The 15906-nt window shown below is 50.5% G+C and overlaps 1 protein-coding gene across 1 annotated transcript; it reads left to right on the top strand.

Moving 5' to 3' along the window:
• The first annotated feature begins 1772 nt into the window (after window positions 1–1772).
• On the top strand, window positions 1773–15483 carry TBX2 (T-box transcription factor 2). The gene is made up of 7 exons (XM_077836590.1): window positions 1773–2137; window positions 3573–3840; window positions 7439–7585; window positions 9511–9587; window positions 9863–10032; window positions 11928–12487; window positions 15037–15483. The coding sequence occupies exons 1-7, from the start codon at window positions 1773–1775 to the stop codon at window positions 15481–15483; spliced, it is 2034 nt and encodes a 677-aa protein (XP_077692716.1).
• The last annotated feature ends 423 nt before the right edge of the window (window positions 15484–15906 follow it).

Raw genomic sequence — 15906 nt, 5'->3', positions numbered from 1 at the left:
AAAGTTGGATCATCATCAGCCCCATCCCCGGGCACAAAGCGGCGCCTCCCTCTCTGCCGCCCGCTTTCCCCGCCGTGTCACTTCCCCAGCGAACTCAGTGAGTTGCAAAACACCCACCCCGGCGCAATGGGGAAGCAATGAACGCGGTGCCGTGATCCAGGCTGGCCATCACTCACCCCGGGGCTTTTGGCGTGTGGTTCTGGAACTCCATTCCCGTCCAGCTCCGGCGTGCCAGGGACCTCGGGGAGGGATTTAAAACGGCGATGCGCCGCGCGGGTCGCCCCCAAATAGTTCAAGCCTCCCCGCGCCCCGCAGCTGCCGGCTCCGACGCCCTTCGCGGTCTGCTAAGGTCCAGGCGCGCTTCGCAGTTGCATGGATTGGCAAGCACCGCTGGCGGTGGTGGGCCCCACCTAGATTCAGTGGCCAGTAACTGGCGTAGGGCTGGAGTCATAGAGTTCCCCCCCCCCGCCCGCCCGTCTCCCCTCCACGTCTTATAAAATTAGGGGGTTGCAAAGAAGAGTCCGGGCTTTGAAGTGAGCCTGTTACATAACAGACAGCCCAAAGCCACGTTAAAGTACTGAGCCCGCATGCCCTTTGCAAGGCAAGTTAAATCAACACAACTTGATCACAACCTTGTATTGGGGGGGCAGAGATTTCTCTATCGTTGTACACACGTCACGTACACACACGAAGTGTGCACGGATGTACGCGCACGCCGCCCTCTGTATGCACACCAAAAAGCCCACGGGCACACTCCGGCTTGTATATGCCTACGGCACATTTACATGTAATATCCCCCCTCTCATCACATCTAGAACTTTTTAATCTGGGCGACTCCTTCCCTCCTCCCGCCCAGGCGAAGCCGGGTGTGTGTGAGTGTGAGTGTGTGTTGCTTTGCACTTCTGATGTGGGCTCGCTCCTCTCCCGAGGTTTCCACCCGACTCTCTGGGCTGCCCCGTGCTTCTGTCAGCAGTTCCCCGCCTGCGAAGCGCTCCCCGCCGGCAGCAAATTCAGCGCTGACCCGGTATGCGGAAAGGAGCTGGGGGTGGGATTTCGAGCACTTTTCTCTGTCATTGGTTAATATTTTATTCTGTTGACATGTTTTCTTACTGCCGGTGCTTCCGACACCTTCTTTTTTTTCTTCCTTTCCTCCCTCCCTCCCTTCCCTTCCCTCCCCCCCCCCTTACCCCAGATCTTGGCCGGAGCTGTCAAAACCACGCCTATGGAGATCCACAATTGGTCTGAAACGCGTAAAATCAGCAATCAAGGGGGCTTGGCTCATTAGCGAGGGGATCAGCGCAGGAAGGACATGTGAGAGAGTCACAGTTTTACAGAGATCAGGACAAGATCTAACCATTCCGCTCCGGGTCCTTTCGCCCAGCGCAGCCTGGCCGGAGGTGGAGCCGGATCGCCCGCCTGTCTGACTCTCCGGGGGTGCCGCGGTGGCCGTGGGCCCCCAGACTCGCTGCGGTGGGGAGCCCTTTGAAGGCCCCGCGTGGACCCTGGGCACCGCCGCGGTTCGGCTTTTGTTTCTATTTCAGTCCGGCGAGGGGCTTCCCTGCGCCCAGCGCCCGCTCGCCTCGCTGCAACGACAACAACAGAAAATACAAGGAGCTATCACTGTCTCCAGCTGCGGCCGGGGAGCGTCTGCCGCTGGGAGCTGCTCGGACCCAGCTCTGCCTTTTCCTCCTGCAGAGACTTGGAAGCAGCTCGCTGGGCCAAAACCAGGGCACGGGACCCCCCTCTTTTCTCCTGGCTTTGTGGATGCACCGATGAGAGATCCAGCCTTCACAGGGACTGCCATGGCTTATCACCCGTTCCACGCTCCCAGACCGGCCGATTTCCCCATGTCAGCTTTCCTGGCGGCGGCTCAGCCGTCCTTTTTCCCGGCTCTGGCTCTGCCCCCGGCGGCGCTGGCTAAACCCATCCCGGACCCGACTTTGGCTGGAGCCGCGGAAGCTGGTCTGCACGTCTCGGCCCTGGGGCATCACCACCAGGCAGCCCATCTGCGCTCTCTCAAGAGCCTGGAACCGGAGGAGGAGGTCGAGGACGACCCCAAAGTGACTCTGGAAGCCAAGGAGCTTTGGGACCAGTTTCACAAGTTGGGGACAGAGATGGTGATCACCAAGTCAGGAAGGTATGAACAAGACACCCCCCCCCCCACACACACACCGCTCCACAAGGGCCACTAAAAGTGATCCCCCCCCATTCTTCCACCCCCTCCTTGCACCTGTGACTTAGATCATTTTTAAAAGAACGCACATTCAGGACGAGTCGATTTCACTGATTAAGGGGCCCGCAAGCCGGAGTGGGGATTTTTCTTTCTTCATTTCTTTTTATTTATTTACCAATGTTTTTCCCCGAGGGTGGGAGGAAGCTGCTGCTGAGAAAATCTGATGCGGTGAATTAAATACAAATAAGAAATAGAGGGCTAGTGGATGGTTTGGATTTTTCCCCCCCACTTTCATTTTTTAAAAAGAAAGAAGCAAGATTCCACATCAAATGTGTGTTTAGTAACTGAACACCTTGACCTCAGATTAAACCGGTGTACCTTTTACTCGCTCAATTTCGTAAAATGGAAACAATTCGGTATATGTAGATCTCCAAAGCTTCCTTCACTGCATGACTGACAATAGCGAGAGTTGACTTTTCCCCTTCCGTATACCTGTATTTAAATATTAACAGCTCTTTTGAAAAATAACCATCGTAATTTTTTTAAAATAGGTTTACAATAGCCCACCTTCCCCCCCCCCTCCCCCCTTGCAGGTATCTCTGGCTTTCATCTCTTTCTTTGCATTCGCTCTCTTTTATTTTACATTGAGGATATTTATAAATCCAGCGTTGGTCTGGTTTTCGAAAATCAGTAGCAACTTGCACCGTGGAAATATTTGGGGTTTGGGGGTTTTTTTTAGGGGAAGGAAACGGCTTTAATCTGTACCCCGAATACATTTTTACCTCTAGCCCCACTTTTCTGAGAAATCCAAGTCGGGATTTCGACCTCTTGGCTCGTTTTCTGTCAGGCGAATGAAGCGAAACTTTGACGGTGCAGAAGCGGCTGGTTAGATGAAAGCAAAAAAGACAAATCCAGGGTGTGCACTTTTGTCCAAAACGGCAACACACGAGAGAGCCCAGGACGTAGATTTCGGACCTGTACATTCAAATGCCAGGCCCCTGAATCAGGATTTAACCTCTCCAACAAGAAGGGTCGGTTTTCGTGGTAATTCTGAGACCACAGATCGGTTCCGGGTTGATAGTTCGGCGTGGGCTTATTTTAAAAACTCCCTTCTGCCGTTTAGACCCGTTTGGAAAGCGGAGGCCCAGGGTCGAGGCTTGACGGTGTAACAACATGGCTCTAATGCACGTTTCAGGTTTCCCTAGCAGTGGGCACACGATGGTGCAGACCCAGGGAGAGACCCAGGGCTGGGGGTATGAAGGGCCCGCAGCCTGCGGATTAATGGGTCTCCGACGTTGCTTCTTTCCTTGGCATATTTTGTAACAAAATCTCTCTCGTGCTTCGGATTCTTTTTAACACGAAAAGATTCTCTTGCTTTTATTGTCTTTTATTCCCTTAGGAGAATGTTCCCCCCGTTTAAAGTGCGTGTGAACGGCCTGGATAAGAAGGCCAAGTACATTTTATTGATGGATATAGTGGCTGCGGATGATTGCCGGTATAAATTCCACAATTCCCGCTGGATGGTAGCCGGGAAGGCGGATCCAGAGATGCCCAAGCGTATGTACATCCACCCGGACAGCCCTGCCACAGGGGAGCAGTGGATGGCAAAGCCTGTTGCCTTCCACAAACTCAAGCTCACTAACAACATCTCGGACAAGCACGGATTTGTAAGTATCACCTCGACAGGGGGCTGGGGAGGGGGGTGTCATTTTTAGTGCGGGCTGTGATTGTGCAGGAAGGTTTGGGTTTGTTTTTTTTTTTTGCATTGCCAGGAAAGTCTCGCGAGCTGCCTGTTAAGTGTTGTGTGTTTGTGGGTGTGAAGGACAGATGGAAAACTAGGCCGGCGTGAGACACAAACTGCATCTTCATACATGGACTGTTTAAAACAAACAGCTGCTGTCTTCACCCAGGAGCAAAGGGAAACAAACCTCGCTCCGGTGGGCACATTTCACATATTGATCACCGGGGGTTGTTTGACGAAGCCAACCAGCCTCAAAACTCTGGGAACTTAGTCGTCAGATATTGTCGCTTACAAGGTTCCTATTTACTCTCTCAAAATAGACACAGAAGAACCCATGTGTTAACCAAAAACGGAGGAAAACCAGGGTGCTTGTGGCATGACTTTTACCTGCCCCTTTTAGAAATAGGCACCATATTTCCCCCAGCAAGACAGCGCCCTTTGAATGTGCGCTTATCATCTGTAAATAGTAAATCACCCAGCGCTTATCACGACATTTTAATTCGTAACACACATAGCGTGCCTTACAATGCATGGGCTCCATCACTCTTCATTAAGATTAATCGCTGTGTCGATTGTGTGTGTGTGTGTGTGCGGCCCCCCCCCCCCCCATGAGTCGGTCTGAATTGCGAATTTCAGCCACGTGGTGTAAATGGGAAAGGAGTCGCGCCGTGTTAGGCACACGCTGACTCCGCCGCCGCAGCTGTCGGAGGTGGGGTGGAGGGTAAAAGTAAGTGGTTGCATGTTATAGATGTCATGGGTTTTGTAATTTGGAGGGGGCCCTGACATATTCCCTATTTAAATCCCAGGGTGAGTGATTGAAAACCGTGTAGTAAAATCCATTAAACAGTGGGGAGCAGGGGGAGACAGGCTCTGCGCCATAACAAAAAGTGGGAAACTTTTTTTTTTTTTTTTTTTGTAAATCAGCTTTGCAAGGAAAAACTCTTAAGAACATGGCATTGTGGGTTTAAATCCTTACGCCGTTTGCCTCTTGTGTGAGTCACGCGGGGGACTGCGAATGCACTTTCACTATTCATTTTCCTCCCTTAAAATATGCCCGCTCAGTTTCCTTCCCGGGGCCTGATCCTGCCAGTCCTCACTCACTGTGAACTAGGAGATGGCCTGCAGTGTCATAAGTATAAACTCAGGGAAGTGCATAATTGCTCCAACTTTTGTAACTGCGGGACGACAGGGCAATTTCCTTGGCAGGCTAGTCACCAGAACCTGGGAGAGACTGGGACGGCGCGCCTGAGAAAGTGAGGGGGGGGGTGTGTGTGTTTACATCTGTAAAAATGATTTGGGATTAAATACAGTTGCCGAAATGAGGTCGGGGGAGACTGTGATCTTGGAGAGGATTTCAGTGTGAGTGGGCAAGTCCTGAATGACCTTTTTGGTCACTTGACTTTTTGGCGGAGCAATAAAGGAAAATAGAGGGTCATCTCATAAACCCTTAAGGTTTGTTGTTTGGTTTGGTTTTGGATGCAGAATCGCCTCCCTTTGAATGAAAGGTAAGAGGTGTCTGAGGGCAACAGGGTAGAGGGGGTGGCCAAATAAGAAGCCATGCTTTACAGGTGCAGCTGAAGGAGATGCCAGCCGGCACATGGGCAAGGCTGGGTGTCAGCTGCACAATTCAATATCTCGGGGATCTTGGTTAAAAGAGATCTTGGTATATTTCAGCGGGTAGGTGGCTGAAGTAACCCACCTGTACTTAGTTTCACGGGGAGTATGGAAAGCTTATTTTGTTGTTCCAGGAAGCAGTGTCTCCTTGCAGAGAAGAATTTTTAAAGTCTATCAAACGTCCCTATTTATTTTCTTATTGATCAACTTCCTCGCCTACTGAAAAAAAAATCGAAGTGTCTTAGCAATTTGCAAATATCCACAGCACAGAGCGGATCTGAAATAGGGAGAGAGATGTTTATTCTGCCATTAAGGCCCGGTGGAGGGGGGGGGGCGCGGAGGGAGGGAATCAGAGCTAACAAACAAGCTGTCTTTAGCCTTTGGACAAGCATTTGGGGCGATAAAGAGAAAGTTCATCGTCCTGTGTTTTTGATATGGTAATTAACTGGGATTTGGAGATGTTGGTTTGTCAGTCAATCCATGCTACAGGCCGCCAGCGCCCACTCAAGGGTGAGTGGGGGCTGCAACCAACGGCAATATGGGCAATATAAGGCAGGGAAAATCTCTCAGGTGAGGGATGAATAAGGATTCAGATTACTTTGTCTAGGTAGGAAAAAACCCTGAACTGTTAAATAATACATTGCGCTCTGTTTGTAGAATGCAGTGTGCAAATCAATAGCAAGAGGGTATAATCCCTAGCTTTTTATCATTCAAGGAAAGCTAGTGTGATATAACATTTTTAACGGTTCCTCATAATCAATTAAATGTTTTTGGCGTGTGTTGTTCTCAAAAGGCCCGAGTGCATTAAATCGGAAAGATCAGGGTTTAGTCTGTGCCATCTGGTCATGGAAGGGATGATTTTTTTTAAAAAAAGGAATGCAGATTTACACGCCTGATTGGGAATTTTTGCACCATTTCCTTTACAAATCCCGTCTAGATTACATCAATATAATGCTGATCTGACAGGTCACCAGCAGGTGACTATTTTGGGGTTAAAATTGGGATTTTTTAAACTGTCTTCTGCAGCAAGACGAAGTGACAATTATTTAGCCTCCTGGGCAATAGCATTTTACAATAATTAAGAATTCACCATTCATTAGCAATTTTGCTTCAGTAATAATTGTATTTAACCCTGAGCACATCAGGGTACTGAATGATTAATTCAAGAACAGGCAAGAAAACACTTTAGGTGCCTGATTTGAAAGGGGGGGAAGGAATGTAGCATTTGCAACAATTTTGTTCTTTTTCAGAGCAATTTAAGCGAATTGAAATAAGTATTTGACCGTAAACTATGCTCTTCTTTCAAATTGCGGTTCTGGTACAGAACTCTTCCCAAATGCTCTACAATTAAAAAATAAGGAATACAGAATTTGACTGCTGGCGACAGTTTCAGACACCTGGTTTGGGGCACAAATGCTTGTTCATCTGTAATAGCTTCATCTTAGACAGAAAATTCACCTGGATCATGGCGTGAACATATTTTTCTGGCTGGTAACATGGTTTTCTGTGGCAGTCAGCTGCAGCCAGATAACCAGCTTCTGCGTGGTGTGCAATAATTGTATATAGAGACAGATTGCTAGGAAATTTGCAATGACGCCTGGCCTCTCCCTTCATTCTCAGGATTGTAATAATCTGGGGAGAGATATTTTGCCTCCTTATCAGCCTGCGTTTTTAAAGAGCATTTACAAAGAGATTGCAACAAGCCTCCTTCTTCCGAGTGACCTGATCATTAGAGGCCAGAGTGTAAAACGTGATTTATGGAAGGGGTGGTGGGGGGGAACCCTCCTTTTGGTAGCAATGGGGGAGTCCCGCTTAATAGTTGATCCCGCTCCCTGCGGCAAGGAATTCCGCGGGGCAGCTTGGTTTGTATGGGCCGGATTTCAGCCATTCGCTCTTTCCCTGGCCCGCAGACCATACTGAACTCCATGCACAAGTACCAGCCCAGGTTCCATATCGTGCGAGCCAATGACATCCTGAAGCTTCCCTACAGCACCTTCCGGACCTATGTGTTCCCTGAAACAGACTTCATCGCAGTCACCGCATACCAGAACGACAAGGTAAGGGGTGGGGAGAGGGGCTGCTCTTCAAATGAACCTTTGAGCCGAGGTAGGGGCCCGATCCTGCTTCCCCTGAAACCCTTGACTGCGGGATGGGATCAGGATCGGTCCCCCGAGGAGGAATCCGAGCAATGGGATTTGGACAAGGCCTCCGATGCCCTTATAAGTCTCCCGTTCGGCTGCCACCTACTAATATTAGCCTGTTTAGCTTGCGGTTGTTAGTTTTAAAGAGTCCAACTATTTGGAAATCGAGTTTGCTAACGCCAGGGAGATAAAAATCAAAGCAGGGAGTTAATTGTGAGTGGGCGTGTGAGTCAGACGACTGAAGCACGCTGGCTGGGCTCAGACAAGTCCGGGGGGCAGTACCTGGGGGAGTGGGAGCGAAGGGAGAGATTTCACAGACAGGTGCCCCCCATGGGGAGGCAGTACCCCACTTTCCCCCACTCCAGGAGCCTGGTTTTTCTTTCGGGTTCTTTGGCACGGGGAAGGAACCTTTTTGCTCGGTAGCTCTCAGATACTCAGGAGATAGAGATGATGAAGGGTGAAGAGCGTTTGGAGGGAATTCCCTCGAAAGGCAGCTTTTGCTGAGGATCGGAGGGAAATGACCAAGAAGACAGGCTAATTCAATATCTTTCCAGATTAACCAGGTTTAGCCTTTCCCCTGGGGGGATGCCGGAGAGCAGCAAGCAAAGCTTTGGAGATGGGAGGGAAATCTTTGAGTCTAGTGGTGCTTTATCTGGGTTTTGGTCTTCAGACTTGACCGTTTTTTAGCGCCCCCACTAACCCTCTCCCAAGAGGGTTTTCTTTTCCCCCCTGCCCAAAAGCTGACCGGCACCTCCACTCCTGGCTGCTGATGTTAATTGACAGGTCTGTCGGAGGGTCCTGGTGGGCTTGTTTCCATCGTAAAGTTTATGGCAAAGAGTCACAATCGATTAAAGAACACTTAGGCTGCAGCCTAGCCGCAAGCTACAGCCAGGCCACTCAGCACTTGTTCCAGCCTGGTTCTTTATGATGGGCTCCCTGCACAGTGCAACGTCCTGCCACTCACACTCACACTCACACACACTCACACACCCAGTGTAGCATCCTGGCAAGCTAGGAGGATGTATGCCCAGCTGTCCCCGGCTACTCATCTCGACCCTGCTTTGGGGCGGTATTTCTGATCAGTGCAGGTTAAGGGAGATGGATGAGCAGAGCGAGGGGCACTTAGGGGCTGGAAAGGGACAGATCTATTAGCTCTGCCTTGCTAGCTATGCACTGCTTCTTGCCTGCTGTCCATATTGGCACAAAATAAAAACCTGCTTGGCCGGAAAGCTGGGAAGTAAAAGGGGGATTAAGCAATTTGTTTTTACAGAACTGATGTGGAGCAGATCAAACATGCGTTTTTAAAGCAACCATCGCGGGGACATATTTCAAAAGCATGAATTATTGAGGGCCCTCATGTCGCCAGCACCATAAGTTAGTCTCTGGAAGAGATAAGAATAGCTTTTAACCAACACAGCAATGTTTAGTCGCCATCTTCCCTCCAGGGGGCCGTGAAAAATAACTTCCGATCATTAAAACTCTATTAATAATTCAGGCCAAACCTCAGCATCATTTTTAATAACGCATGCGGTGTGTTAAACCGGGGGCTTGGTGTGTTTCAAACCGTCTGAAACAGACCCTCAATGGGACCCTGACATTCCGCAATGTTGAACTGTGGAGGTGAGCACAGGTCAACCGACCCAGCTACCAGGTTGCTCTTGATTTTTATTTCCCATCTCTTTTTAATGACCAATATTTGTCTCATCGTTGCCGTTTTAAAGGGCAATTGTACATGTTTTTCCACACAGTCCAAAAGTGTGTGTGTGTATAATATTTTAACCCTTTCTGCATAAAACCTTGTCTCTAGGATAATTTACGCAGTTTGTGGTTGTTGTTTTCAGATCACCCAGCTTAAAATCGATAATAACCCATTTGCAAAAGGATTCAGAGACACTGGGAATGGAAGGCGAGAGAAGAGGTAAAATTGTTCTCCAAGCTAGAATGTTTTAGTCTAGTGGTAACGTGGATATTTCCTCCTTTCGTTCGTTTGTTTTTGATATGCAAAAGTTACCTGAAAGATTTCAGTGGGGATTTAGTTTAGCCCAAAGTCATATTAATTGAAGACCTCAGCCTATACACAGCTGTAAAACGATCCCACCTTTCCCTGTCCCCACTGACAAGGTGGAACCAGGAGTGTATCTGTTGGGATGCACCACAGAGATAATGTTTAGTAATGACCTTTTCTTTTTGAAGGAAACAGCTCACTCTCCCCTCCCTGCGGATGTATGAGGAGCAGTGCAAACCTGACCGAGATGGGGGTGAATCGGATGCTTCGTCGTGTGATCCTGCGCCAGTGCGGGATACACTTCACTCCCCATTGGGTACAGCCCCTAGTCCCCTGAGACTCAACCGCAGCGGCCGAGGTAAATAGTTCACTCCAGAACTCAGCCTGGACTCTTCGGACAGCTGTTAAAAAAGGAAAGCGGGGATTTTTCTCTCTTGCCTTCTCTGAACAAAAAGGTCCAGACTCTAATCTGATTTAGGAATGGCTTCGAATTTACCGAGGTGTAACTGAGACCCCAAGGTTGTTAACAGGAAAATTACTTTTTTCCACCCACTAGAACTTAGAGGTATTTGTAAGTCAAATTCAAACTGGAAGAGGAGGAAGAAAAGAATAGATTCAAAAATTGTAATTTAAGTAACTTTCCTGAGGTGTCAGATTTCAGGGATGTCTTGGTTCCTCATTCGGCAATTACAAAGGTGCCACTTTTAAATACAGATTAAAAACAGGCATGGAGTGAATTCTGTCCCACTTCGGACTGATTGCAAATTCGGGGTTCAGACCAGTGGGAAGAAGAATGTACACCACCAAAAAGAGAAGGAGGCAGAGAGGTTGACCAGTACAAAAGAACCAAATGTTACAGCTGAAGAAATGTAGCTGGAAAGGGGGGAATGGGAATGCAAAGCTTATTTACAACTTCTAGCATTTTCCTGTTGTAAATTTGTGTAAACAACAGGCTGCCTAAATGTAATCATTATGTTACATAGCCTTACTGGCTTTCAGAACTCCTTCCTGGAGGGTTACTGTGGTTGCAATGGGTAAATTAACCCCCAGCCTCCCAAAAAAATTCCTAATTTTAAGAGGAGAGAACATCGGGATTGAACTTGGAGGCTCACATCTAGTAAATGAAAATAAAGCTCAGCAGCTCTCTGCGACAGTGGTTGACACTGAGACACTGTCCCTGGATTTGCTGCTTTTTAAAAAATCCGGTTCCTCTATTTTAGGCCTGTCTCTTTGGCTTGCAAAAATTAATGAAATTGCAGAAATATGATTTACCTAATACCAGGGCTTATGACACACCTGGCCCTCTTAAGAGCTTTTCAGCTCAATCCATTAAATCAGCAATGACTATATACCTTAAACTAAGGAATTTAACATAAGCTGCCTCAAACTTTTTGCTCTCTGAATCACAACGAGTCCGATATTATTTAAATCTGGATGTGAAGTTACCTGCCAAAATGGGATCTTTGCTACCTCAGGCTACAGAGATGCTTGCTTGTATGCATGATCTATTCTGTTGTGAATTCGGTTCAATTCACTATTTTTTCTCTACACGATGATGTGTATTTTTATCGGTGCTTTTTCAGAACATATCTTGATCATGGTGACTAGTGATTTAACCCGAACAACTCCCCTCCCCTTTTAATGGGTCCATAAACATGACTGTGCAATTACACCGAATCTAGCTATGCAATAAATGAATCAATTAATTTCTAATTCTGCACATACTCCTTACTTTCTGAATGGCTTTCGCTTTGTTTTAACCCGCGGAGCCCGTCATGAGCTAGGCAGACCAGTGTGAGGATGAAGCTAATTGATAGGATGCTGTCTTATATTTTGGTGCCTTTAGCAAATACCTTCCTCCTGTTTGGCAATCCCCCGTGCCCCACAATTACCAGTTTATAAAGATCTAATTCTCTCGTCTCCCCCATAAAATAGATTGAATTTCTTCAGTGAATGAGGAGTTTTCTTCCAAAACGGTGGAGATTTTAATAGGAACCCCTCCTGCCCCCAGTTTATTTCTGAGTTTAAATAGACCCACCCAGACAGGCCGGCTGGGGAAGGCAGGTTGGGAGGGGGTGCGTGATAAAGGGAGGTTGCAGGGGTTTGGGCAGCACCGCACCGGGGGTGTTTGTGGCGGCAGAAGGCCGGGGGCGGGGGGTGTTGATTCCCGTTGGCCCCCAGCTGTGCGAGCCCCCCCGGCGCACGGAATGGGCCCGAGTTTCACAGTCCCCCCCCCCGCCCCCTTCCTTGCAGAGGAGAAATCCTGCCCGGAGAGCGACCCGGAGCTGGAGAAGCTGCCCGAGGAGCGGCCGGCTCGCGGGGCCAGCCCCGGCCCGGAGGAGGCCAGCCCGCGGAGCAGCCCGCGGCTGCCGGAGGAGCGCAGCCGGGAGAGACCCAGCCCGGAGAAGCCCAAGGGGCCGGAGAAGGACAAGCCCGAGGGGCGGCGGAAAGAGCCGGAGGCGCCCAAGAAGGAGGCGGAGGGCGGCGGGCTGAGCAAAGAGCCCTTCGCCCCGCTGATGGTGCAGACGGACAGCCCCCCGCACCTGAGCCCCGGCCACCTGCAGAGCCTGGCGCTCTCCGGCCTGCACGGGCAGCAGTTCTTCAACCCGCTGGGCGCCGGCCAGCCCCTCTTCATCCACCCGGGGCAGTTCGCCATGGCCCCCGGGGCCTTCTCCGCCATGGGCATGGGACACTTGCTGGCCTCGGTGGCCGGCGGGGGCCTGGAGAACGGGGCCCTGGCTTCGACCCAGGGGGCAGCCGGGACCGCCACCCCCTTCCCCTTCCACCTCTCCCAGCACATGCTGGCCTCTCAGGTAAGCGGGGCTCCCTGGAAGGGGCTGGGACAAGCCGCGGTACCCCCCCTTCCCTACCCCCCACTACTCAACCCGGACCCCGATTTACTCCCCTCCCAAGAATGTATCTCACCCCCCCCCATTTCACCCCCCTTATCCCGCGTCTGCCTCCGTGTTTAATTTCCCTCTTCATTGCACTAGTTAACCCCCGCTTCCTTCTCTTCCCCCCCCCCCCCCGCGATCTTTTGGGTCGCCTGCTTGGAAATGGGCGGGGGAAGGGGTCTGGAGCTTGGCAGCCCCTTCTGCCGGGACGGCTTAATTTGCAGAGCCCCAGCACCTCTGGGCTGGCCGCATCAGCTCGCAAGGGAAAACCAGGGCTGGAGCCGGGGCAGCTCTTTCATTGCAAGGTCGGCGCTGTCCCCAGGCCATCCCCTCACCCTCCTGGCTCCCCGGGCAGCGGTGGCTTGTTACCCGTCAGTATCCCACCCCCCTTTGCTGATTGAATCGGAAACCAGGTTGCTTGCTTGCTCCCCTCCCCCTTCAAATACCTCCGGGCTGTTTCGCTGTCCGGAGAAATGCGGCCGGGGGTCCCATGGAAGTAGGGTAATATTTCGGATCCTGCTATCCGGAGAGCGATTCTGTGCGGTTCCTGGCCAGAATGGGACTTTTGAAAACAAAATAAATCAATCCAGCCGGGAGACAGAGCGCCTGAGAGCGGCATTATCACTTGCTTTCTTCTGCAGGAGCAATGCTCGTCAGCGGCCCCCCCTAGGGTCCCTTTAGTTCTATCAGGGACATTTGTCTCCGGCCAATAATTGCTCCTATCATCCTCCCTTTGGTACTGGAACACTTTAATCCGTTTAGACGGAGCCAGATCTGAAGGGTAACAAATCAGCCAGCGGACAGGGACCCCATTTTGAAAACCCCCCGTTACAGTGGAATTGAATTGATACAGAATTAAACGAGTCTAGCTCCAGTCTCTCCTCCAGTGTGAGCGTGTCAAAATCTCTAACGTGCAGGAGCCAGGAGGGACCTTCCATTCAAGGGGCACACTGGGGCTGAGCTTTCCTACCCGGTGTAGTTATTACTTTCCAGCTGCTTGCTTGTTGCTGATGCAAACAGGAGATAAATGGGAATGCTGCACGTGCCCATCCACTTCTGTGCCTTTCCCAGGCTTTGAACAGGGGGGATCCTGAGTCAAACCCAGCAGGCTTGCACTGCTGAAGACTAAGGATCAGGGCTTGAGGGTGTATAGGTGGTAGCTGCCTTCAAGGCTCATTATGTCCATCCCCCCCCCATTAGAGGGGGGCATAAGGAGCATGTCTGAAAAGTGGAAAGGGCCCGATTCTGCCCACTGACTTCAATGGGAGAAAGATCCAGCCTATTTCTATTGGCCAAAACTAGGGTTTCAAAATGGCTTCTTCTGTTGCATCCTGAGTTTGTGTGTGTGTGTTTTGCCCAACCCAAATACACCAAGGTGTGATTTAAACCATCTAATTTATTGATCCTACTTTACTATGTGGCTTAATGTGATTAAACTCGTGAGAGGATGCACAGACTGGGAGACAGGCGAACGCAGAGAGGGAACATGCTGCCGGTGGAGACCTGGTAAAGGCAGAAGCTTATTGTGGGGTCCAGCTCTAGCTTTTTAACAGGCCTTTCTCTGGTAGAGGGTTCAGGCTGTGGAGCAGATGGGCTGGTGAATTTTATTTCTATTTATCAGGTCTGATCCTCCTCTCCCCATTTATTACAAGATCCTTTAAGAATTCAACAGGTTCTCCTCATCACTACCTGTTCCTTGAGCATGTCCCAGCCTAGTTAAGAGGGCATTGTTTTGGTGTCCAGGTCTGTTTCAGCAGGTTGGTTCCTTTCACTGCTCCCTGATGTTTAAATCTCTTTTGCCCCGTACGGGGTGTATTGTTTCAGTGGGAAATTCAGAATGAAGCAGTGCAGGATCTGATAGGTGGCATATATTTATTAGCAGAGAGAGGAGGCACACATTGGTGGCATCTTTCCTGCCCCAGAGGGATGGAAAGTGCTGAGCTGGTTGGGTGAGAGTGTTGGAGGAAAATATTCCATTTGTTAATGAGTTTGACTTGATTTCGCGCTGCTGGTGGAAGGTCATTTGTGCTCCCAGAGGACAGAGAGGCTCAGCCAGCGCAGAGACAATTGACAGACAAGCAAGCCTCTGTCTCCTGGGCTCTGCGTTTGAAGAGATGCACAGGAGCTTGGCGAGGTCGATTTACTCCTGGGTCCCAAGGATGAAATGCCCTGGTCCCAGGCCTGCTGTCCTTGCTGTGGGGCACTGGTTGGTTCCCCATCCCTGCTCCCCCCCCTTCCTTCCAATGAACTGGACGCAGGTGCCAACCCCTTTCACCTGGAGTCTGCTCTCCTGGCCTCTTACCTTGGCAGTAGATTCTCTCCTAATCCCTTAATTTCAAAGGTCTCAGGGGGCTCACCTGGATTTTCTGGCTGCCTGGGATTCTGCCCCCTGCCCCCCAGCTTGCGATGTTGCCAGTTCCCACCGCCAGGCGCTCTTCAACCTCTCCTCCTTTGTCTCTCTCTTGCAGGGAATTCCGATGCCCACCTTTGGCGGACTCTTCCCTTATCCGTACACCTACATGGCTGCAGCTGCGGCCGCCGCCTCAGCCCTGCCAGCGACCAGTGCGGCTGCGGCCAGCTCCCTGTCCCGGAATCCCTTCCTGAGCAGCACCCGCCCTCGCCTGCGCTTCAGCCCATACCAGATCCCCGTCACCATCCCCCCCAGCACCAACCTCCTCACCACCGGTCTGCCCGCCAGCCTGAACCCAGGCTCGGAAGGCTCCAAACCCGGCAGCAGCAGGGAATCCAGCCCCCTCCCAGAGCTTCCTTTGCACAAATCCAGCAGCCAGAGGGGCTCCCTCTCTCCCAAAAGCTCCCTGAAAGATTCCATCAATGAACTGCAGAATATTCAGAGACTGGTCAGTTGCTTGGAGAGCCAAAGGGAGGTGTCACCCGGCAGAGAGTCCCCCAAGTGACTGGCTGAGCTGCCAACACGCCAGCCTGGAGGGCTGAGAAGCACTGGGATTTTGTACAGCACAGTATAAATATTTATTTAAATAATAATAAAAAAAAAAACAAGGGAAAAAAAGGGGAGGGGGTCAGGCAGTTAAAGACAGGGATACAAGTCAGACACCCAGACAAAGCAGATGCCAAGTGAACGATCCACAAGCAAAATATCCCATAGCCAGGAGAAATTATGGGAGACTATTCCTCCCCCCCCCACTCTCCACTCAGACCCAGGAGAATATAATGGATAGGATCTCCCCTCCCTAAACCCAGTTCAGAAAATACAGAGAGTCTCCTTCCCTCCCCTCCTCAGTCCCGCTGGTTTGGACTCAAAATACATCTGGAAAAGCAAAAGGACTCCAATCGGCCGTGTAACTTTCTTGATCAATGGA

The sequence above is a fragment of the Eretmochelys imbricata genome, chromosome 17 (genome assembly GCF_965152235.1).
Source record: "Eretmochelys imbricata isolate rEreImb1 chromosome 17, rEreImb1.hap1, whole genome shotgun sequence".
Taxonomy (NCBI): Eukaryota; Metazoa; Chordata; order Testudines; family Cheloniidae; genus Eretmochelys; species Eretmochelys imbricata.
The sequence above is the reverse complement of the archived record's forward strand: the minus strand, read 5'-3'. Positions and strand labels throughout refer to the sequence as shown.